Source organism: Stegostoma tigrinum, chromosome 2 (assembly GCF_030684315.1).
Source record: "Stegostoma tigrinum isolate sSteTig4 chromosome 2, sSteTig4.hap1, whole genome shotgun sequence".
Lineage (NCBI taxonomy): Eukaryota > Metazoa > Chordata > Chondrichthyes > Orectolobiformes > Stegostomatidae > Stegostoma > Stegostoma tigrinum.
Genome location: NC_081355.1, coordinates 27,567,113 through 27,592,505, shown reverse-complemented (window position 1 = coordinate 27,592,505; position 25,393 = coordinate 27,567,113). Strand labels below are relative to the sequence as shown.

The 25,393-nt window shown below is 41.5% G+C and overlaps 1 protein-coding gene across 8 annotated transcripts in view; it reads right to left on the bottom strand.

Moving 5' to 3' along the window:
* elmo1 (engulfment and cell motility 1 (ced-12 homolog, C. elegans)) overlaps positions 1 to 25,393 on the bottom strand; it is a 253,660-nt gene that overhangs the window by 111,795 nt on the left and 116,472 nt on the right. For 6 of the 8 annotated variants that reach the window (XM_059652979.1, XM_059652972.1, XM_059652995.1 and 3 more), the window contains 4 exons: positions 19,033 to 19,077; positions 12,258 to 12,308; positions 5,903 to 6,025; positions 2,892 to 3,020 (listed from right to left, as the gene is read on the bottom strand). In XM_059652979.1, the coding sequence (XP_059508962.1) occupies positions 2,892 to 3,020; positions 5,903 to 6,025; positions 12,258 to 12,308; positions 19,033 to 19,077 (348 nt within the window). The remainder of the gene's footprint in view (positions 1 to 2,891; positions 3,021 to 5,902; positions 6,026 to 12,257; positions 12,309 to 19,032; positions 19,078 to 25,393) is intronic. The other 2 variants (XM_059652997.1, XM_059653002.1) reach the window with 1 other exon arrangement.

Genomic DNA, 25,393 nt, shown 5'->3' with positions numbered 1-25,393 from the left:
GCAGGGAGTAAAGAAACAATTTAATGAATTAGCTGACCTTAGCAATATGGTTATTGCCCTCTTAGACACTGGGAAGCTTGAAGTCAGAAACTGAAAAGGAGCAGTCACTTTATTGGGAGTTTTCTATAGAACCCCCAATAGCAGCAGAGACACTGAGGAATAGATTGGGAGGCAGATTTTGGAAAGGTGCAGAATTAATAGGGTTGTTGTCATGGGTGACTTCAACTTCCCTAATATAGACTGGAACCTCCTAAATGCAAATAGTTTGGATGGAGCAGATTTTCTCAGGTGTGTCCAGGAAGGATTCCTGACACAATATGCAGACAGGCTGAGTAGAGGGGAGGCCATACTGGATTTGGTGCTTGGCAAAGAACCAGGGCAGGTGTCAGATATCTCGGTGGGAGATAGTGATCGCAACTCCCTGATTTTTACTATTGTCATGGAGAGGGATAGGAGCAGACGGTATGGGAAAGGATTTAATTGGGGAAGGGGGAACTACAATGCTATTTGGCAAGAACTATGGAGTATCAACTAGGATCAGATTTGTCAGGGAAATGCACGATAGAAATGTGGAGGGTGTCTAGGCAGCAGTTGCTACAGGTACTGGATAGGTTTGTCCCACTGAGGTAAGGAAAGGATGGTAAGGTGAAGTTGAACACCTCGTCAAGAAGGAAGAAGGAAGCTTACTTAAGGTTCAGGAAGCAGGGATTAGACAGGACTCTAGAGGTCTACAAGGTATCCAGGAAGGAACTGAAGAAAGGATTTAGGAGAGCTAGAAGGGGGTATGAGAAAACCTTGGCAGGTAGGATCAAGGAAATCTCCAAGGCTTTCTACACTTTTGTGAGGAACATAAGGGTGGCCAGAGTGAGGGTAGGGCCAATCAGGGACAGTGGAGGAAACTTGTATGTGGAGTCAGAGAAAGGTAGGAGAGATCCTTAATGAATACTTTGTTTCAGTATTCAGCAGTGAGAGGGACCTTGTTTGTGACGACAGCATGAAGCAGCAGACATACTCGAACAGGTTGTTGTTAGGAAGGAGGATGTGCTGGAAATCTTGAAAACTATGAGGATAGATTAATCCCCTGGGACAGACAGCATATCCCCAGGTTATTATGGGAAGCGAGGGAAGAGATTGCTGCCCCTTTGGGAATGATATTTGCATCCTCACAGTCCACTGGAGTAGTGCCAGAAGATTGGAGGGTGGCAAATGTCATTCTCTTGTTCAAGAAAGGGAATAGGGATAATCCTGGAAACTATAGACCGGTCAGTCTTACTTCTGTGGTGGGCAAATTATTGGAGAGGATTCTAAGAGTATTTATGATTATTTGGAAAAATACAGTTTGATTAGAAATAGTCAGCATGGCTTTGTGAGGGGCAGGTCATGTCTCACAAGTCTTACTGAATTCTTTGAGGATATGACAAAATACATCAATAAAGGTAGAGCAGTGGATGTGGTGTATATGGATTTTAGGACGGCATTCAATAAGATTCCACATGGTAGGCTCATTCAGAAAGTAAGCAGGCATGGATTCAGGGAAATTTGGCTGGCTGGATACAAAACTGGCTGTCCAATAGAAACCATAAGGTGGTAGTAGATGGAAAATATTCAGCTTAGAGCTTGGTGACCAGTGGTGTGCCGCAGGGATCTGTTCTGGGATCTCTGCTCTTTGTGATCTTTATAAATGACTTGGATGAGGAAGTGGATGGGTGGGTTAGAAAGTTTGCCGATGACACGAAGGTTGGAGGAGTTGTGGACAGTGTGGAGGGCTGTTGTAGGTTGCAATTGGACATTGACAGGACGCAGAGCTGACCAAAGAAGTGGCAGATAGATTTCAACTCAGAAAAGTGTGAAGTGATTCACTTTGGAAGGTCGAATTTGATTGCAGAATACGGGGTTAACAGCAGGATTCTCGGCAGTGTGGAGGAACAGAGGGATCTTACGGTCCACGTCCACAGATCCTTCAAAGTTGCTACCCAAGTTGATAGGGTTGTAAAGAAGGCGTATGGTATGTTGGCTTTCATTGGCGGGGGAATTGAGTTTAAGAGCCATGAGGTTATGCTGCAGCTCTATAAAACTCTGGTTAGACCACACTTAGAATATTGTGTTCAGTTCTGGTCACCTCATTATAGAAAGGATGTGGAAGCTTTGGAGAGGGTGCAGAGAAGACTTACCAGGATGCTGTCTGGACTGGAGGGTAGGTCTTATGAGGGAAGGTTGAGGGAGCTAGGGCTTTTCTCATTGCAGTGAAAAAGGATGAGAGGTGACTTGACAGAGGTTTACAAGATGATGAGAAGCATAGATAGAGTGGATAGTCAGAGACTTTTCCCCAGGTTGGAAGTGACTATTATGAGGGGGCATAATTTTAAGGTGATTGGAGGAAGGTAAAGGGGAGATGTCAGAGGTAGGTTCGTCACATAGAGTGGTGAGCGTGTGGAATGCGCTGCCAGCGGTAGTAGTGGAGTCAGAGACGTTAGAGACTTTTAAGCAACTCTTGAATAGGCACATGGAGGATAGTAAAATGTATGGTATGCAGTGTAGATTGATTTTAGTAGGACAACAGGTCTGCACAACATTGTGGGCCGAAGGGCATGTACTGTGCTGTACTGTTCTATGTTCTATGTTTTTAACTGTTACCTGTATGTCTCGCTGTGCCTAAGCACCCTATGATCTGTATGTCATTGTTTGCTATGATCTGCCTGTAGTTCTCATAAAATAAAAACTTTTCACTGCACTTAGGTATATGTGACGACAATAAATCAAATCAAAGAGGATCTTTTGTACTGTGCAGAATCCTAATAATAAGTCAGAATAGAACTCTGATCGGAGAATCAAGGTACAACAATCAATGTTTTCATCTATTTAGAGTTTCCTTAACAAACATGTATACTTACAATGAAGCCCAGCTTTTTATAATCTCTGGTGTACATGGACTTTCGCTTCTCAATACTGCCACTATTAGTAGGTTCCAAATCAGCATCAAAAGCAATCCTGCGCAGCTCGAATATGATATCCCTTTGTGACTGTAAAAGGAGCCAAGAAACAGATCACCAGTTAAACAAAACTAAACAAATATAATGGCTCGGAGATAACAAGATGTAGAGCTGGATGAACACAGCAGGCCAGGTAGCGTCAGAGAAGCAGGAAAACTGACGTTTTGAGCCTAGACCCCAGGCATACAACATCAGCTTTCTTGCTCCTCTGATGCTGCTTGTCCTACTTTGTCCATCCAGCTCTACACCTTGTTATCTCAGATTCTCCAGCATCTGCAGTTCCTACTATCTCTCAAATATAATGGCTCAATGGGTTGAAGACCATACATCATAACGCTCCAATGACTTTATACACGAAGATAAGCACATGTGAGAGTGGCCTTTGGATCTTTCCAAGAAAGAATGCAGCAATTTCTCCATCACACCACTTAGATGCTTTGTGTGAAGTGTTAACTGACATTAATTGAGATTTTTCTCTTCTACACTCATGCATCTTTGCCCCATAGTTAGGTTTTAATTTGGGGCTGTGGTTTGCAATCCTGTACATACAATTTAGTGCCCATGATACAGAGACATCCTCTTTCTCACCCTCCTATCAAGAAGAGATCCCAGATTTCCCCAACCTTTCCTCATAGCTCAGTCCTCTTACCACCAAGAGGGAGGTTGACCTTTTATGTTTCTCAAACAATAAGGATATCCAGATGATTGTTTGGAACTGAGCTCATGTTGATGTCCCCATTCAAACTTCCCAGCAAGATAGCTGAAAGCTGCAGCAACATAGCGAAGGATTACTCCCACGTTTTTTGGGCTGAATGAACTAACATATTCAGTGAACTTTCAAGCACTGTAAGCCTTTATACAAACAGGCAGTCTGAAGTGTAACATGAAAAAATTGAACCTGCTTGTCAAACTAATTTCATGATAGAGCCACAAGAAATTGTGGCTGTGTCCTTCGCTAGAGAACTAATCTATTTTTGTGCTTACAAAACTGAGAGCGAGCAAGTGAAACAACTCCTTTGCTTCCCCATCATATATATGTCTTAAGGGGAAACTAAATTAGTTCATAAAGGAAAAAGGATTGGAGTAAGAAACTCTGAGGGTTGTGTGAGGTACAGCAGGAAGAAGTTTGTGCACGCAAACATCAGCTAGAGCAACTGGTCATAATAACCCATTTATGTGCTATAAATTCTATGTAACTCATAAGATATCAATAAATAAGGGCACATGTAACATGGACCATCTTTTGTTCAACTGAAAATTTCCACCACACAGCCCAATATACTGAGATTCCACCTAAATGTGTCTACAATTACACAGAGATAGTAGGAGAGTACAATTACACAAATAGTTTTCCAATACCATTTATTTCCTTCTTCAAGAATGCCCAATAAATATTACTACAAATTAAGGGCTTTATTTTCTGAGCTACCATGGAAACAAAAGTGTAACAGTTACATTACTGCAATTAATAATCCACAGGCCTGAACTAATAACCTGGTAATTCTAATCCTGGGCAGTTTTAATTAAATCAGGGATAAAATCTGGAAAGAGTAAAAACTGGTATTTGTAGAAGTGAAGACAACCCTCTCCTGCCTTTGAATCCTCTGACTATGAAGGCCAACATGCCTTTTGCTTTCCTCACATGCTTACATTCAGTGGCAGGTGTGCAAGGAAACCCAAACTTATTGTGCCCCTAATAATCTGCCTTCCTGTTTTTGTTACCAAAGTGGATAACCTCTCATTTATCCAAATTATACATCTTCTGCCATGCATTTGCCCACTCACTCAACTTGTCCAAATCACACTGAAGCTTTCTGCATTCTCCTCACATTTCACACTCCCACCCAGCTTTGAGTCATAGGCAAATTTGAAGGTATTGTATTTAGTTCCCTCATCCAAATTATTCATATATTTTGTGAATAGGTGGCATCCCAGCACAGATGTCTGCAGTACCCCATTAGTCACTGCCTGCTACTCAGGAAAAGACCCATTTATTTGCACCCTTTGTTTCCTAGCTGCAATCTGGTTCTTTAACCATGTCAGTAAAATACCCCTGATCCCATGCACTTTAACTTTACATACTAATCTCTTAAGTGAGGCCTTATCAAAAGTTTTCTGTAAGTCCAAACAAAACCACAAACCAGATTTATCAACACTACTATTTACATTCTTGAAAAATTCCAGCAGATTTGTCAAACATGATTTCCCTTTTGTAAATCCATGCCGACTTCATCAGATCCTGTCATTGTTTTCCAAGTGCTCCGCTATTAGATATTTTATAAAGAGCAGAGGCATTTTCTCCACAACTGGCCTCAGGCTAACCAGTCTGTTTTTTTATTCTATGTCCTTTTTCAAATAGTGGGGTTAGCTACACTCCAATCCAGAGGAATTTGTTACTAAATATTGTCATTACCCTGCCTCATCCGAGTAGAACTCCTATCTACACCAACATGCAAACTGCAATAGTCTAACAAACAACATGAAAGTTCAAGAAGGCAGCTCACCATCATCATCTCAGTATAATTACCGAAAGGTGCTGCCTTTGCCAGTGATATGGAGGTGCTGGTGCTGGAGTGGGGTGGACAAGGTCAGAAGTCACATGACACCAGGTTATGGTCCAACAGGTTTATTTGAAATCGCAAACTTTCGGAGTGCTGCTCCTTCGTCAGGTGAAGCGACTTCACCCGATGAAGGAGCAGTGCTGTGAAAGCCGGTGATTTTGAATAAACCTGTCAGCTGAATTCCAAGCCATTTGGGGCAGTCAGTGGATCAAGACTGAGAGTAGCACACAGCAGCTGGACAATGAGGAAGCTTCTAAACACAGCTCTGACTGGTACCGAATGAAACAGTGATGGGGTATCATCACTGTACAGACCTCATTGATCAATATAGACCTAAACCAAAATACTCACCTGATCCTGCGGATCCATCTTAGTCATCATCCGGTCCTCCAGAAGGTTAAAAGTGAGTACTTGAAGAACATACAGCTGGTGGGCCATTTCAGTCTGAATGGTCCGGGTTCCACGAATGACGTGCTATTGCACAGAAAGAATTCATGAAGAAAAATCAGGTCAGCAGTCCATTCACAATCCATGCTCAGCTACACTACCACTGGAGAGGTAAATGACCCCAAGCTATCTGTTGCCTGCCACTTTAACACAGCAACATGCTCCCTGTCAGGCTTGCTGCAGTGCTCCAGTGAAGCTCAGCGCAAACTGGAAGGACAACACCTCATTTTCTACTTGGGAAATCTGCAACTGTCTGGACTAAAAATCAAGTTCAAGAATTTTAGGGCGTGAGCACCTTCTTCCATGTCCTTACCCCAACCCCGATAGGCCTTGTAATCACATGGCCTACTGCCATAAATGACCCATTCTCAGCCACGAACTGTCCACATTAGCAGCTGGTTATTCTGCTATACTGACCTTTACCCACTCCTTTGTCTACACAACTGCTTCTCCCTTTCTCTGCGCTCCATCTCCTCATTTAAATTTACTCCTCCTCCCTCCCCAAAACCCCTTCTTTAGCACATGTACCAACCCTTTCTTAGCTCCAATCAGTTTTGAAGAAGGGTCACTGGATTCTAAATGTTAAACCTGCTTTCTCTCCACAGACGCTGCCAGACCTGCTGAGTTTCTCCAGCAGTTCTGCTTTTGTTTTTGATTTCCGACATCTGCAGTTCTTTTGGTTTTTTTGCACACTTTTAAAAGGTTGTGAGGCTTCCTGCCTCAGCTACCCTATTAGGCAGTCACTGGCTCAAAACATTACTCAAATTTTATATAAATCTCCTACTTTTCACCTTGAAACGATGCCCCTTGTTACTCACCCTTTGATGAAATGAGACTGCTGCTTTCTATTTGTCCTGTCCATGCCCTCAATCAGATTCCATCCTCAAACTTCTCTGCTCCAAAGAAAACAACCCGAGCTTATCTAGCTTCACGTCATAGCCAAAGTGCTCCATCTCAGGCAGCATCCAGGAGAATCATCTCTGCATTCCTTCTAGTGCTACATGTGCATTCTGGACTGACAGTTTTGTGTTTTAATAAATACACCTATTTCTTTCCGTCTGCACATTTCTTCCCTTTTCTCTCGGGCGCACTCATTCATTAACTCTGGCTCAGTCAGCTCCATCTGTGGTCTGGTATTTCAAATGAGTGTACATTCTTCACAAATAAGTCTAGACAGCGAGTGCTGCCAGATTATTCAAATAAATGCAGCAACACAACCCAGCCCAACAGTGACACACAACAGTTTTCAGCAAAGGCAACTGAATAATGATCTGGAGCAGAAATCCAAGTGGTTTTCCTTAATTTTGTCCTCAGGGACTAAGTGAAATTTTACTGTCTAATTCTTCATAAACCTGTGCCATTCTGGTAATGGCAGACGACTATAAAATCCTATGGGGCATTCCACAGTCAAGAAAAGCACTTTGAAGGTACTGTTCTTGAATCTAAAATTGACTGTCTAGACATGGGGTGGGGCCATGGAATTACTCTGAGGCACAAGTTAGTATTGTCTGAATGTGAGACAGCGATATTCCGTCCTTTTGAAGAGCTGTGCAATAAAATGGAGCACACAAAGTTCATCAAGTGGAAGGACGCAGATGATGAGAGACCAAGAATGAGCATTTTGGGATTTTCAGCTCCAGAGGCTGTAGAGTAAACGGTGTGTTAAATTGGACAATTTACGATTAAACCTTCTGTGAAAGCAGGAGGCTGTGAAGGAAGTTAATTTGTCTCATTTTCATTTTTGAATGTGTGGTTCTTATTCAGTGCTCAACATTTTACCCAGTTATTTAAACAGAATTTTGTATGAATAGATTGGTGGAGAAATCAGAGGTAAGCTGAGTCTGTTAGATGAAAATTGTAATGATCAGCCAGGGTCAGTTACCAACATAATAGTGAGACACACGCATATGCCATTATTTATGGGTAAATGCTGCATTAAGTTTAGATAAGGTACAGATCATATTTAAATGTGAACATCCAAAAGCTGCTGTCCAAAATGTGCTGCTCTGATGCTAACTTCCAATGATATCTCACTGTATGCCACATTAATGGCACACATCAAATGTCATACCTTCTTTTATGTGGTAGATATGGAAAAAAACATGCTGCACATAGTCAGGACTAGAAATTATAAGTGGAAGCACCCATAGGCAGCACAATGACTCAGTGGTTAGCACTGCTGCCTCAAAGCAGCAGGTACCCAAGTTCAAAGCCACCTTCTGTCTGCATGGGTTTCTTCCCGCAGTCCAAACATTTGCAGCCTAAGTGTATTGGCTGTGCCAAATTGCCCACAGTGTCCAGGGACGTGCAGCATTATAGGGGAGAGAGGGAGGGAGGTCTGGATGAGATGCTTTTTTGGGGTGTGATGTGGACTCAATGGGCTGAATGGTCTGCTTCCATACTATAGGGACTCTATGATTTAACAATGTGTTAAATGTTAATTAATCAACGGAAGTGGGGACAGGGGGCAGTCGGTATAGCTCTCATGGAGTTGTATGGAAAAGAACCATCGCATTCCTTAGTTTTTTTTAATTTGTTTACACAAGATGGGCATCACTGGCTCACCCCACACTTACTGCCCATCTCTAAATGCCCTTGACAAAATGGGATGTGCCACCTTTCTTGAACCACCGTAGATCATAGTGGGGTACACCCACAGTGCTGTAGAAAGGAAGGGAGGATCAAGATTTTGACCCAGTGACATGAAAAATAGTGATACAGTTCCAAATCAGGAAGCTGTGGGGCTTGGAAAGGAACTTGCATGTGGTGATGTTCCGTACATCTGCTGCCCCTTGGTGTTCTAGCTGGTAGAGGGTGCAAGTTTGGAAGGTGATATTGAAGCAGCCTTGGAAAGTCTCTGCACAATACCATGTAGGTTATACACACTTCTGCTATTGAGTGTGGTGGAGGGAATAAATTTTAAAGAGTATAGGGTGCCAATCAGGTAGGCTGCTTTGTCATGTATGGCAATAAGATTTTTCAGTGTTATAGGAACTGCACTCTCCAGACAAATGAAGAGTAATTGACCATACTCCCAACGTGCACCTTGAAGATGGTGCACAGGTTGGGAAGTCAGAAGATGAATTAAGCGCAACAGATTTCTTGTTCCAGTAACCACAGTATTTATATGACAAGTCCAGTTCAGTTTCTGGACAAATGTGTAAAGGTGGTGTCTTTTTATTTCTCTCTGATGAAGGGTCTAGGCCCGAAACGTCAGCTTTTGTGCTCCTGAGATGCTGCTTGGCCTGCTGTGTTCATCCAGCCTCACATTTTATTATCTTTTTATTTCTTTTTAGTTTTGAATCTCCCAGGATATTGATAGCAGGGTTTCAGCAATGGTAATGCCATTAATATCAAGGGGAGAATGTTCGATTCCCTTTCATTAGACGTGGTCATCAACAGTTACCTGTGCAGCGTGAAATACTACTTGCCACTTATCAGCCAAGCCTGGATACTGTTCAGGTCTTGCTTCATATTGACACTGGCTGCTTCAGCATCTAGGGAATTGTAAATGAAGCTAAAAAATTGTGGAATCATCAGCAGACATTTTCATGTCTGACCTTGTGTTAAGTGGGTGGGTCTCCAACTATCTTTCAGTAACAAAAACAGAAATTGCTGGAGAAGCTCAGCAGATCTGGCAGCATCCGTAAACAGAAAACAGAGTCAACATTTCATGTCCAGTGATCATTCATCTCTCTGGTAAGGAGATGTTTTGTTGGTTGCTCTGATCATTCTGGTCTCAAGTGCTGTGTTTTCCTCTCGGGGCTAATATTCAATTTCAAGTTTCAACAAATTTGTGTGCAAAAATGTTTTGAGCTGAAAGCTACAGTGTCAAATTTAACTCAAGATCCAGGGGTCCAGTTGCCCGATGGAAGTAATATCAAATTCTCATTACTTATCTTTGATGTCAATACTTCTAAATTTAATAAGCATTTCCCTTTTTAACTAAATGTAGAAACTTTAATAATAAGTTAGCTTTTAAATTTGGTAAAAAGAAACACAATAATATTGGTAACTTATTGTACAATTTGCTTGCACGTTCATTTATTTGCAACATCGTCGTGGTCACAACATTATCAGACTTCTTTAAAGAACAAACAAGACTAAAAGGCTAATCCAATCTTTCACCCAAGGGGTTGAAATCTGAATGGCATTCCAGCATGTGCACCATTAACACAGGCTGCATATGCATCTTCTGTTTCACAGACTCTAATGTGAGATGTACGTCAAATGACAAAGATCGTTGACCTGAAATGTTAAGTTTATTTTTCATCTCCCATGAATTCTGCCCGACCTGCTGAGTATTTCTTGCATTTTCTGACTTATTTCAAAATTACAACACTCGAGGTACTTTACACTGGGGGATAGGCCAGGGATAGTTTACACCAATCAGTGCATTTGCAGAGTACTTTTGACGTTTAGAACAGCTTGCATTTATATAGCACCTTTATCAAAGTAAAATATCTCAAGGTGTTGGATGGGGTATCATATAAAAGAAAAAGAGAGAGGTTGAGAGGTCACTGTTTAAAAATAAGGTGTTGCCTCTTTAAGAAAAGGATGAGACTTTTCTCCCCCTTGAGAACATCATGAGTGTTTGTAACTCCCTTCCTCAAAAAGGTGTTGGAACAGCACAGCAAAGAGATCATGGAGAGTTGTCAGACTGAACAAGGCTACAGAGATATGTAACTCTGTGTAACTCATCCATGAGTCTGATGTTAATTTGACTTCATTTAAGATTTGATTCAATAATTGAGAGCATAATCTGGTCAAGCTCAGAGCTCCTGCGCAAATTCTATCTCAACATTCTCTCTGGAACATAAGATCATAAAAGGCAAGAGCAGGCGTCTGTTCTTTAACCCTTCAACCCTGTCCCACTTTTCTATAAAATCATGGCTGATGTGCTCCCAGCCTCATTCTTCTTTCGTGACAGTTAAGGTTCTTCACAGGAACATGAAGAAAATTTGACAATGAGACATATAATACTGTTGCTGACCAAAAACCTGGTCAAACATGTATGTTTTAATGGACAAAATGGAGGTAACAGCTTAGGGTCAAGATAGCTGAATACAGCTGGCATTGCTGACGTGGTGAAAACTGGGTATGCGCAATGCCTACAGTTATAGTAACAAAATCCACTGATATCATTACAGCCAATATGATACAGAGAAGCTCTTCTAATGAAATTAATTGATCGTTATAATCTAAGTTTTGTCTTAGGAAAGCAATATTCACTGCATCTTGTAATATTTTGCCTGCAGGAATCAGACCATCTGAACGATCACTTAATCAGTTTCAATCAACTTAAGACGATTTGAGAAGTTCAATTTATGACAATTCCCTGAGTGGTTCCTTTTTTAGGAAGTTATAGGAAGGATATCGTTAAGCTGGAGAGAGCTCAGAAGAGATTTACCAGGATGTTGCTGGGAATGGAGGGTTTGAGTTGTTAGGACTGCTGGATAGGCTGGGACTATTTCACCGGAGCATAGGAGGTTAACAGGTGACCTTATAGAGGTTTATAAAATCATGATGGGTGTAGATAAAGGTGAATGGCAAGGGTGTCTTCCCTAGGGTAGGGGAGTTCAAAGCTAGGGAGCATATTTTTCAGGTCAGAGAAGAAAGATTGAAAAAAGACCAGGGAAATATTTTCTACATAGCGGGTGGTTTGTGTGTGGATTGTACTTCCAGAGGAAGTGGTGGATGCAGATACAGTTACAACGTTTAAAAGACATTTAGGTAATTTCATTGATAAGAAATGTTTGGATGTTCATGGACCAACTGCAGGCTGGTGGGACTAGTTTAGTTTGGATTATGGTCAGCATGGACTGGTTGAACAGAAGGGTCTATTGAGTTTAAAGTGCTGTTTGACTCCATAGTTCTAAGTCTTCATAACTGCCATCTTCCTCAAGACCAGAATTCCTGGTTGGCTGGATATCTAAGTCACTGCCCTGATTTTTCCAACTTTGGAATTTTGTGCATTCTTCATGGTAGCCAAACAGTCAGGCTTCTCAGCCCTAAGCTCTGGAATTCACCCTCCAACTTGTCAGTCTCCAACTCTTCCTTGAGACTTTCCTTAAACCTATTCGCTCCTTGATTTCCTTCTTTGACTCAGTTTAAATTTTTATCTCATCATGCTTTCTTGAAACATCTTCAAACATTATAAAAGGTAAAAAGTAGTATATAATTGCCGTTTTCTAATAAAACATGTAATCATTATTCAAGCATAAATGATGGCTTTTCCCAATGTTTATTGCAGACTTACAGTTAAAATAATAGATCGCAGCTGTTTCTGGGCCAAGATATTTGCAATTTCCTATGAAGAGAGAAAAAGATATCCACAGTTTAAAGCAAGTACAATTTAACAAGCAATCACAAATATGAAAAGAAATAAAATTACTGAATAAACCTGTGAATCCAGAGTTGCAGATACGTATTTTACCATAATACAAGAGTAAATAATACTAGTGGTACAGGGTGGTTTCCTGTGCTGCTGCTCCAGTGAGTGCCTGATACGTTTGTTGCACCCTGCTGAAGATATCAAGACTAAAAACTGGACTCCTGGTTCTCGAGTGAAGTATTTTCATTCAATATCACCCATCACATTTTCTCCTTCTCTCTCCATATGTCTTCATGGTTCATTTATTGTTGATCATTTCAAATCATGGTTCTTATCATGATATCACTAAACCCACTCGGTAAGAAAATGGGCTACCAAACCACCTCAGCCAGCATGGGGTTTGAATGCATACTTACTGTGTTATTCTGAACCGGAGCATAGGAGGTTAACAGGTGACCTTACAGAGGTTTATTTGAGAAACTCCCTTCTACTACTACCTTCTGTCTCCTGCTGCCCAGCTAGTTTTTTATCCATCTGACTAGCACACCATGGACCCCATGTGACTTCACTTTCTCCATCAGCCTGCCATGGGGATTAGTTTTCTAATCGGCTGAACTAATTTACATTTTAATAATAACTGAAATTGACTAATACTATTGAAGTGGTGTATAACTCATTGTAAATCTTTAAATGTGGCAGGGAAGCTCTCTCACACTTCATTACTATATTTCCTGCCCTTTGCAGACTTGTTATGCACTCCCACTGTATTGTCCATCCTCCCCTCATAAATTTCTCTATTAGATCAGAAGCGTACAGCAAATTTTGTTTTAACTGGCAAAAATTATATACTGTGATGTTTGAGTACTAATGCTGTAAAATAAAGCATAACAGTAATATGTATATCCTCTGTATTATGTTTCTATTACTTACTGTGCAATTTTACATTGATTTCAGGAGGTGTGTTGATGTTTTCACATAAATTTTTTTGAGGGATGTTGATGTCTCGAAACTTTGCTTGGTCAGGGCTTTCTGCAGTTATACATACCTCTTGATTATCTGGACTATTTGATCAACTGGCACTGCCTGGTCCCATTGGTGTTGGTTAATAGAAAGTTTGCTAAACTTCCCAATGTTTATCTGCTGCCAGAGGCTTGGTTACCAATTTCCCAAGTTTTCTCTCCAGCCCACTTAGTTTCATTTTTCTAGCCCTTCCTCAAGGTACGTGCACTGTGGCAGTGAAACCCAATCAGAATTGCAACTCTAAGAAAATATTACCCGCTCAGCCTGAATGACTACATCCCCCTTTTGTACAAGGGATTGCCCATTTTGACTCAATAATTGATCAGTCCATCTGTTCAAATTGGACTCAGGACCCCTTCCTCAAACCACCAACTTGTGATGCAGCCTGTATCTTTGCCTTTGCTTTCTTCTGTTTCTGCACATTTTCTGGCAAGTCTGAAATGCTTTGTGCACCAGCCTTTGTTATATTCTTCCATGATGAGTGTTGCCATTAGGTTTGTGACGTTTACCCTTATTAGTGATGTCTGTTTCTCTTTAAGTCCTTCAGAGTCACCAGCGAGTTTTTTTCTGCCCTGGCTGTTCTTAAAGACTCTAACTTTAGGGAGTTCTGGAATTTTGACTCAGTGGCACTGAAGGAATGACAATACAATTCCAAGTCAGGATGAAGTACAAGTCTTCAGTAATTTTGCTGGAATGTCATCAGAGTCCATTGTCTCCAAAGCCTTCAGGCGGTTGATAAGGTTCCCCATGGCAGGCTGATGGAGAAAGTGAAGTCACATGGGGTCCAGGGTGTGCTAGCTAGATGGATAAAAAACTAGCTGGGCAACAGGAGACAGAAGGTAGTAGTAGAAGGGAGTTTCTCAAATTGGAGACCTGTGACCAGTGGTGTTCCACAGGGATCTGTGCTGGGACCACTGTTGTTTGTGATAGATGTAAATGATCTGGAGGAAGGTGTAGGTGGTCTGATCAGCAAGTTTGCAGATGACACTAAGATTGATGGAGTAGCAGATAGTGAAGGGGACTGTCAGAGATTATAGCAAAATATAGATAGACTGGAGAGTTGGGCAGATAAATGGCAGATGGAGTTCAATCCGGGCAAATGTGAGGTGATGCATTTTGGAAGATCAAATTCAAGGGCGAACTATACAGTAAATGGAAAAGTCCTAGGGAAAACTGATGAACAGAGAGATCTGGATGTTCAGGTCCATTGTTCCTTGAAGGTGACAACGCAGGTCAATAGGGTGGTCAAGAAGGCATATGGCATGCTTTCCTTCATTGGACGGGGTATTGAGTACAAGAGTTGGCAGGTCATGTTGCACTTGTATAAGACTTTGGTTTGGCCACATTTGGAGTACTGTGTACAGTTCTGGTCGCCACATTACAAAAAGGATGTGGATGCTTTGGAGAGGGTGCAGAGGAAGTTGCCTGGTATGGAGGGTGCTAGCTATGAAGAGAGTTGAGTAGATTAGGATTATTTTCATTAGAAAGACGGAGATTGAGGGGGGACCTGTTTGAGGTCTACAAAGTCATGAGGGGTATAGACAGGGTGGATAACAAAAAGCTTTTTCCCCAGAGTGGGGGACTCAATTACTAGGCGTCATGAGTTCAAAGTGAGAGGAGGAAAGTTTAAGGGAGATATACGTGGAAAGTTCTTTACACAGAGGGTGGTGGGTGCCTAGAACGCGTTGCCAGCAGAGGTGGTAGACACAGACACGTTAGCGTCTTTTAAGATATATCTGGACAGGTACATGGATGGGCAGGGAGCAAATGGACACAGACCGTTAGAAAATAGATGACAGGTTAGACAGAGGATCTTGGTCGGTGCAGGCTTGGAGGGCCGAAGGGCCTGTTCCCGTGTTGTAATTTTCTTTGTTCTTTGTTCTTTGTTCAGCTGTTTATTGATATTATGTGAAGCTAATGAATTGCTTGTTAACTGGCAATCATGGCACTGGGAGGCTGAGATGAGTTATCCACTTGACACTTTTGGCTGAAGATGGATGTAAATGTGTCAACTGATGTACTTGACTCCCCCTTCATTGTGGATTAGGAATATTTGTGGAGCTTCCTCCATAATTTAATTTTGTTTTTTTGTCCAACATTATGTGGCAGGATTGCAGAGTTCAACATCAATGCCTGGTGCTGCTTCTGGCCTGCCCTGCTGTACTCTTCTTTGATGCAGGGTTGACTTCCTGGCTTGATGCTAATGGCGAGTATGGAAAGCGAAGGCCAGGAGGTTACAGTCTGTAGCTGAATACACTTCTGCCACTGAAAGACAATAGCATCTCGTTGTTGCTAGATCTGTTCTAAATGTGTCCCATTTAACACCGTGGCAATGTCGCACAACACGATGGGTATCCTCAATATGAAGACAAGGCTTTGTCTCCAAAATGAAGTTGTGGTGGTCACTTTTACAGATATGATAATGAATGCATCTGTGGCAGGCCAGCTGGTGAGGATAAGGTCAGGGCTAGTTTTCCCACGGGTTGGTTCCTGCGCCACATGTCGCAGATGCAGTCTAGCTTCTATGCTGTTTAGGACTCATCAGGCTCAGTCAGTATTGGTGCTACTGAGCCACACTTGGTGAGAAATATTGAAGCCCCCTAACCTGAACACATTCGGCATTCTTGCCATCCTCAGTACTTTCTACAAGTGGTGTTCAACATTGAGTAGAACTGATTCATCAGCTGAGCAGGGGTGTTGAGTGGCAAATCAGAAGGTTTTCTCGTACATGTTTGACCCAATGTTGTGAGACTTCATGGAGTTGGGGGGGGGTGGGGGGGGGAGGAGGTCAAATGTTAATGCCTCCCAGGATAACTCCTTCCTGATTGTCTTGTCAACTCTGGTTGATATTAAGGATGGTGATGGTGGCCAGGTTGCCATCAGGGTATGATTCTTTTAGTACAACTGTGGCAGATGTTGTTTGACTGGGCTGTGGAGCAGTTCTCCCAATTTTCACACAAGCCCCAAAATGTTAGTGAGGATGACTTTCAAGGATTAATAGGGCTCGGTTTGATTGTGTTACTTCCAGCATCACAGGTACATCAAGTGTTCTAAGCAGTTGCATTCCTTTCTTTAGGCTTTGTCGCATTTTGATAGAAATGAGTCATTTGCCGGGCCATTTTAATCAGCAGGCAAAAGTCAGCCACGATGCTGTGGATCTGGAGTCATACGTAGACCAAACCAGAGGACACCGGATTTAATTCACTAAAGGGCATTAGTGAACCAGCTGGACTTGTATGATAGACGATTGTTACAGCAGCTCTTAATTCCAGCTTTTATTGAGTTTCAATTTCACAACCCGTCACGGTGGGCCTTGAACTAGAACCCAGCTTGGGCCTTTTGTATTATTATTCCAGCGACATTACACCTACACCACCACCTCCGCGTCAATGTAGCACAGTCTGCAAGGTTGGTAACTATTATCTTGCAAGAGAAAAATACATTGTTCATCCAAGCAAAATCCAAAGGGATGGACCAAAAATGTGCAAACATTATTGAAATTGCCTCCCTCCTGCTCAGTTTGATCTCTGTTCAGAGCATAACTTCTTGTATCACAAAAACAGGCAGTGATAAGGCCTGCTTTTACAATTCCTTGTACTGTAGTTGTTATCTTGCAGAGATTGGGAGGAATAATCAAAACCAAGAACACATGAAAGTTGCATTTACAATTTGATTATTCCATTCACAGAGACCACGAGAAATACTATCAGTAATTTTGGTATGCTGAGTAGAATGGCTTGGCCTATCCAGGGTGAAGTATATAAACCAACTTAACCAAGATAACAGCACCGCTATCACCAGAGGAGAGAGGGAGGCACAGTGGCTCAGTGGTTAGCATTGCTACTTCACAGCGCCAAGGGTTCAATCCCAGGCCCTGGCAACGGTCTCTCTGGATTTTGCAACATTCTCCCCATGCCTGCGTGGCTTTCCTCTGGGTGCTTCAGCTTCCTCACACAGTCCAAAGATGTGCAAGTTAGGTGCATTGGCCACGGTAAATTGCCCGTAATGTGCAGGCTAGGTGGATTAGGCATGCTGAGTTACAGGATAGAGTTGGGAGGGAGGGGTGTGGGTGGGGGTCGGGGGGTGGGGATCTGGGTGGGACGCTCTTTGGAGGGTCCATGTGGACTCGATGGGCCAAATAACCTGCTTCCACATTTTAGGGTTTCTAGTAAATCCAAGGCACAGGTGTGATGGCCCAGCAACCCAGAAGTCATGAGTTCAATCCCCATCACAGTAAAAGATCTCATCATTTTTGGATTGGCATCACATTGAAAAGTCCAAAAGATGTCCTAAAAACATCCAAAATGTTTCACTACATTTCACAATGGAATGGAAGCTACTTGGGCCGATCTACTTCTGACTCGAAGCCCACACTATATGACCCTTAAAATCCTCTGGATAATTATAAGAGGCAACAGAAGCCCAAACTCTCAGCAAAGATGGCCACCGTTGGCAAAAAGGATATTGAAAATAACCTTTAAAATGAAACCCTTCCCTGAAAGTTACGTGAACATCTATTCCTTTTATGAACTGTTTTTGATTAGCTGATCTCATTTAAAATTAACAACAAGCAAAATGCATGCAGTTATTTGCACAGAAAGTCATAATTAGTTGAACGCCTTCAGGGTAGATTGTGAAGTTTTACCATTTACTGATTGAGCAGCATCTGAAAGGACAAAGCTACAGATTTCAGTGCTGCCTCTCTCTTCCTCAGAAAATGGACTGAATCAAACATAATTGTTTAAGGAATAAAATTAACTAAAATAAATAAGCTTTATGGTGAAAATAATGTAAAAAGACTGAATAGTATAAGGTTTCATTGGAAAACATAAAAGATTTACTATTCTTACTTTGGAAAAAGCAAAGAAAAATATAAGCAGATTTAATTACGGTTTATTCCCAGAGGAGCATCAGTCCAAGAAGGACCATTAGCGTTGTATATCTTTTTAAGTTCATTGCACAGTTTCCCCTGGAGAGTATGTAGAGATATTACTTCCTTAAAAACAATGTTTTTGTTACTATTATCCGTCACAGTATATTTCTGGGTTTGGTTTCTTAACAGCTTTAAGCTCTCAGAAGAAGCAAAAATTCAGACTGTGTCCCCTGTTCTCAGTTACCAACACGTGAAGCAGCATCAGATTCACTGAGCTATGTCACTCCCATTATTTACTCCCACTGCTGCTGCTTCAGATGAGGACTCAACCAGACCACACATTCGAACCTGTGCCCATCCCTGCCCTGTAACATTACTGTTGTTGTGCTGCCCATGTAATATGATTGCACTGCCTTGTGATACCTTTCATTTATTTTCTCAATGTTTTTGTTTTTATTTGTAATTATTTTAATCGACCTGTTCAGACATGTTGGGACAAACCTCTAGGCAGGTCGGAGTTGAACCCAGACGTTTTGGCCTACCATTCAGTCTCAGGTGAGAAATTACTCTGACATTTGCCAGCGTAGTTACTGGAGAATTAAATGATGGCAGAAGAGCCCAACATTACTTGCAACAATTTTTGCAGCAAAACAATCAAGCCACATGATTTGTTCTCTGCTCATATTTCTTCATATAAAAAAGCTAGCATCTTTCAAAACCAGAGACAAACACAAAACACATCAATCAGGGCAGATATAAAATTTGAGCGCAATTGCAAATTATGCTTAAGGAAGAAGATTTACTTACAGTCTGAGAACAACTGAAGGCACCAACATTACCCTCCAGATCAAGCTGTGACAGCAAGCAGCAAGAAAGCAGGAGGCAAAAGCTTTTTGTTAGTAACACACACAAGTGCAAGGAATGAGAAGCAGAGCCATCAACAATTTTACAATATCCTACAACTTCATGCTGATTCCAAAATGAACAGTCTACATGAAACACAGTGTAGTGTCGACTTGATGCCTCCTAACCTCAGCCATCCAACTCTGCGGGTATTTAATACTGAAACTTCAAATTGTTATAAATTCAATCCTGCTACCTGGTTTCAGAGTTACAATAAAGAAAGGAACAAAAGAAGGAAAGCATCCATTTAAAACATACCTTATCCCAAAAGAAGTAGGTGAATTATTGCAAGTTTCATTGGGACAATTATGAAGCAGAAGAAATATTACATCTACACAACCACGTAATAAATGTGCATTTTGCAGTGTTGAAGTTAAGTCTAATTAGCTCTAAATTTCCTTGTTTCCTTACACCAGTACAATTATTTCTCCCTTATTTCGGGAATGTCAGCACTGATGACGACTTTCTTGGATCTGTACACAACGACTGCGAACAACCCTCACCCAGTAAAGAAACATACCCACATTTCCCTTCGGAAATGGAAATGGAAGGGAATCAGGCAGGTTTCCTTTCGGGTGATGTTCTGACCTGCCCTCATTTTTATATTCACTGAACTTGCAAACAGGCCCCAGGAAAATCTCCCTCATTGTCCTTCGGTCTGCCACACTATCACCTTCACCCTCCCACTGCCAATTTGGACAATATTTTGAGAAACACTGCTTAGATGAAGCAATCAAACTATATGGCCCATTAACTGCTTTGATGGCTTTTGTTTCTGTGTCCAGTACAACTAAATAATGTTGTTTGAGTCAGAAATGATTAGGAGCAACTTCTGCTTACAAGTAGGAAGATGCAGAGTGCCACTGTGCAGCATAGTAATGTTAATCATGGGTCACTCTTACCTTGGATTCAGAAGGTTGTGCATTTGAGTCTGACTCCAGAGATTTCAGCACAAAATCAATACACTTAGATGTTATGACACTACTTTGAAGAGTAACTGTATTGTGCATATGTGCTTGTGTGTTGGAGGGTGTGGTTGTGCACGTAAGCATCTCGTCTTTTTCTAACCAAAATTTTAATCAATCAACATGACTAAAACACATCACCTAGTCAGCATCAAATTTTTGGGAGGTTTCTATGTGCAAACTCACTGCCATGTTGCCTAGGTTACAACAGTGGCACGTCAAAAATGCTCAATTGACTATGAAGTGCTTTCGCACATTTTGAGATCATGAAAACCGCTGTATAAATCTTTCAAGTCACGCCTTATGTAGGGAACCACAGGTGATGGAAGAGATATTAAAGAATATTTCGCGTCACTTTCTAATGTAGCGAAAGACGTGGAGATTAGAGAACTCAGGGAAATAAATATTGATGTTCTTGAAAACAGTCCATATTATAGGAGAGGAGGTGCTGGAGGTCTTTAAAAATAAAAGATGAAGGTGGGTAAATCTCTGGAACCTGATCAAGTGTATCCCAAGGCATTGTGGGAAGCTAGGGAAGAAATTGTGGGGCACCTAGCAGGGATATTTATATCATCTACAGACATGGGTGAGGTGCTAGAGGGCTGGAAGGTGGCTAATGTTGTGCCTTTATTTAAGAGAGGTTGTAAGGAGAGGCCTGGCAACTACAAACCAGTGAATATGACATCGGGTGCAGGTAGGTTTTTGAAGGGGTTACCAAGAATAGGATTTAAATGCAGTTGGAGAGGCAAGGTCTGATTAGGGATAGTCAGCTCGGCTTTGTGCATGGGAAATCATGTGTCACAAACTTGATTGAGTGTTTTTGAGGACGTGGCCAAAAAGATTGATGAAGGCAGAGCAGTAGATGTTGTCTACATGGACTTTAGTAAAGCCTTCGACAAAGTTCCACATGGTAGACTAATTAGTGAAGTTATGTCACACAGGATTCAGGAAGATGCATGTCAATCACATACAAAATTGGCTTGATAGTGGGTGACAGAAGGTGGTGGTGGAGGGTGTTTTAAAGACTGGAGGTCTGTGATGGAGCGTTCTATAGGAATCAGTGCTGGGTCCACTGTTGTTTGTCACTTATATAAACAATTTAGATGAGAACTTAAAAGGCAAGGGTAGTAATTTATAGAGTCAAAAGCATGAGAGCAAACCCTTTGGTCTAACCAGTCTATGCCAAACATAATCCCACGAGTCCCATGTGCATGCTCCTGGCCCTTATTCCTCCAAACCTCTTCTATTTCAATATCCATCCAAATGTCTTTTAAAACATTGTAATTGTACCTGCATCCACTACTTCCTCAGGAAGTTCACTCCACTCATGAACCACCCTCTGTGTAAAAAAATTTGCCTCATGTGTTTTTTTAAATCTCTCTCCTCTCACCTTAAAAATGTGTCCCCTAGTCATGAAATTCCTCATCTTAGGGAAAAGACAACTAGCATCAACTCTATCCATACCTCTCATTATTTTATAAACTTCTGTCAGGTCACCTCTCAACCTCCTACGCTCCAGTGAAAAAAGTCCCAGCCTTTCTTTATAACTCAAACTTTCCAGACCTGGCAGTTTGCGGATGATATCAAAATTGGTGGCATAGTCGACAGTGAAGAATGTTGTCTAAGATTACAAAGGGATCTTGATCAATTAGACCAATGGGCTGAGAGTTAGCAGATGGAGCTTACCTTGGATAAATGCAAGGCATTGCATTTTGGTAAAGCAAACAAGGAAAAGACTTACACTGTTAATGGTAGGGCCCTGGTTAGTGTTGTCGAACAGAGAGACTTAGGGGTTCAGGAACATAATTCTTTGCAAGTTGTGTCACAGGTAGACCGGGTGGGGAAGAAGGTGTTCAGCACATCTTCATTGCCAAGACCATTGACTATAGGAGTTGGGACATATGTTGAGGTTTTACAGGATATTGGTGAGTCTTCTTTTGGAGTAGTGTGTATAGTTCTGGTCATCCTGTAATATGAAGAATATTATTAAATTGGAGAGGGTTCAGAACAGATTTACCAGGATATTGCCAATATTGGAGGCCTTGAGTTATAAGGAGATGCTGGAAAGGCTGGGGCTTGTTTCACTGGAGCATAGGAGGCTGAAGGATGACCTTAGAGAGGTTTATAAATTCATAAGGGGCCTAGATAAGGTAAATAGGAAAGGTCCTTTCCCTCGAGTGACGGGGTTCAAAATTAGGGGATATATTTTATTGGTAAGAGGAGAAAGATTTAAAAGGGACCCGAGGGTCAACTTTTTCACATGTGTTTAAAATGAACTGTCAGAGGAAGTGGTAGATGCAGGTACGGTTACAACATTTAACAGACATTTGGAAAGGTACTTGAAAAGGAAAGATTTAGAGGGATATGGGCCAAATGCAGGCAAGTGGGACTGGTTTAGTTTAAGAAACTTGGTGGTCACGCATGAGTTGGACTGAATGGTCTGTTTCCATGCTGCATAATTATATGATTCTTAAGTACTTTTAACCTCGGATGTCACATCCATAAGACTATTGTGACAGACTATTCCCATCTTGGACTACAAGCAAGGCAGGTTTTAGGATCCAGAATTTAACTTTGGAGGAGTGTCGGTTAATGTCCCAGTTCAATAGATACAAAGTTCTTTCTCCCAGTGTGGACATGGGCACAGATCACAGGGATGTCAGCGAACAGACAAAAGTGCCATGGCTCTTAACACCATGCAAGTGTGGGGAGAAAAGAGAAATGTAGTAGTAATTGTGAATAGTATAGTTAGGGAAATAGATATTGCTCTCTGTAGCAAAGCCAAAGAGGTTATTTTGCCTGTGCCAAGGATAAGGGCTTCTCTTCTGTGCTTGGAATAGCCGAGGGGGGGGGGTTGGATCCAGGTATCACGGTCCACATAGGTGCCAATGACATAAGTAAGGACTAGTTTGTGCTGAGGGATTACAGAGCATCTTGGCACTAAATTAACATGAAAGATTACTGCCCAAGCCATAGGCAAATTGGCAGAAGGTAAGAAAGATTGAAGAGGTAAATGCATGGCTCAAAGATTGCTGTGGGAGAAATATTTCTGTTTCATGATTCCTAAAAAAATGCAGCACAAAGAGATTGAATGCAGTTGTACATGAACATCAAAAAGTCAAGATGGAGACGCAGCATGTAATTGACAAGGCAAATTGAATTTTGGCCTTTATCATTAAAGAGTTGGCGTTCAAAAATACGGAAGTCTTGTATAACAAGGTGTAGAGCTGGATGAACACAGCAGATTTTCTGAAGGGTCTAGGCCTGAAACATCAGCTTTCCTGCTCCTCTGATGCTGCTTGGCCTGCTGTGTTCATCCAGCTCTACACCTTGTTATGTCAGATTCTACAGCATCTGCAGTTCCTACTAAGTCTCGTATTAACTGTGCAGGGTGTTGGAGAAGGCACACCTGGCATACTGGATACAGTTTTGGTCTCTGCATTTAAGAAAGGGTATGCTAGCACTGGAGCCTGTTCAAAAGACATTTACTAGATCAATACCTGGGACAAAAGGTTTAATTTATCCAGAACTGCTAAACAGGCTAGGTCTTTATTCATCGAGTTTAGAAAAATAAAAGGACAATATTGTTAAAACTTGCAAGGTTTTGAGGGGGTTTTAAGGGGTAAATGTTAAGAATACGTTTCACCTTTGGGGGAATCCAAGGGTCATAGTTGCAGTGCAAGAGAGCACTCATTTAAAATTGAGATGCAATGGAATTTATTCTCCCAAGATGATGCATGGAATTCTTCATACCAGAGAGGTGTGAATGCTAGATCACTCAAAATTTATAAAGGATAGATTGATAGATTATTGAAAATTCAAGGAGTTGCAGGCTGTGATGAGCTGGCATGAAAGAAGATTTGAGGCTTGGTGCAAATTAAGCCACGATCTTATTAATAGCACAGGCTTGAAGAGCCGAATAGCCTACGCTTGCTTCTTTTCTCAAAATTCTCATTTTCCTAAACTCCAGTGAATACTGATCCAGTCAACCCAATCTCTCATCATACAACAGATCTGCTATCTCAGGAATCAGTCTAGTGAAGACACAAATTTATTCTCTTTGGATTGCTGTTCCCACTGCATCCCAAGATTAGCACCACAGATACATTCTTCACATCTCTACTGGCGCCACCTCAGAGTATCACAAAACCAGTGGTGGGCCCCAGTTCCTGTGTGTTCTTCATCTCATTCAATGCCTTAGCAAGAAATATTTTTCTTCCTTCCAGTTTTTACAGAATGCAAGCTCCAACAATGATCAGATACTGACGGCTTGCTTGTACTTTCTTTGTACTCACCCCCTCCCCTCTGTTCCCATCCCTGCCTCTAATCCCATCACTTGTCATGCATTCACTATACCTTCGGACCATCCACACTATTTCTGAATGATCTGTGGTCAGAAAGTAACTGTTTTATCCCATTACACTCCCACCTCAATGAATTTCGAGCAATGGCATGATATCACGCTATACTGCCATCACCTTCACCTCCATGAAGTCCTCTCCCAGCTCCATGGAACTTTTCACCCATCACCAACGGCCTCTCTCCACTTGAACATCTCCCTCTGCCTATACTTCAATCTCTCCATCTGAGAGTTGTCGACATGACATTAGCAGCCTTAATTTGTCTGTGCCCCTCATGCATTCCAAGACCATAATATATAGGAGCAAATTTTGGCCATTCAGCCCATCAAGTCTACTCTGTCATTCAATGAGATCAGGGCTGATCTGACAATTGCCAACTCCATTTTGTTGTCTTTTCCACATAATCTTTGATTCCCTTCCGGATAAAAATCTACCTCTCAGCCTTAAATATATGATCCGGCCTCTATAAACTTCTGTGGTAAGGAATGCCACATATTCATTACCCTCAAGAGAAGAAATTCCTCATTTCTTTGGAAATTTATGACTGAACATGCTTCCATTACCTTCCAGCAGTGCAATCTAAATCACATTATAGCACACAACATTTTAAAAAAAACTTTCTCAAACTTTCTCTAATTTTTGGCTCTTTTCTCAATTATCCTAAACCGGTGTCCTCTGATTCTCACCCTTCCGGTCTTTCATAATAATTTTATTCATCATAATGGTTTATGATTTTGAATGAAAAAAGTACTGAAATTCTGAAATAAAAGCAGAAAGTTCTAGAGAACCTCAGTAGGCCTGGCAGCATTGGTGAAGAGAGAAGCAGAGTTAACATTTCACGTTCAATCTGACTTTTCTGAGGAATTGAAGGAGGCTGGGAAATCGTTTTTATGCCGTTGATAAAGGGGGCGGGGGAGCAAGTTGAACATTTGCTGAGCA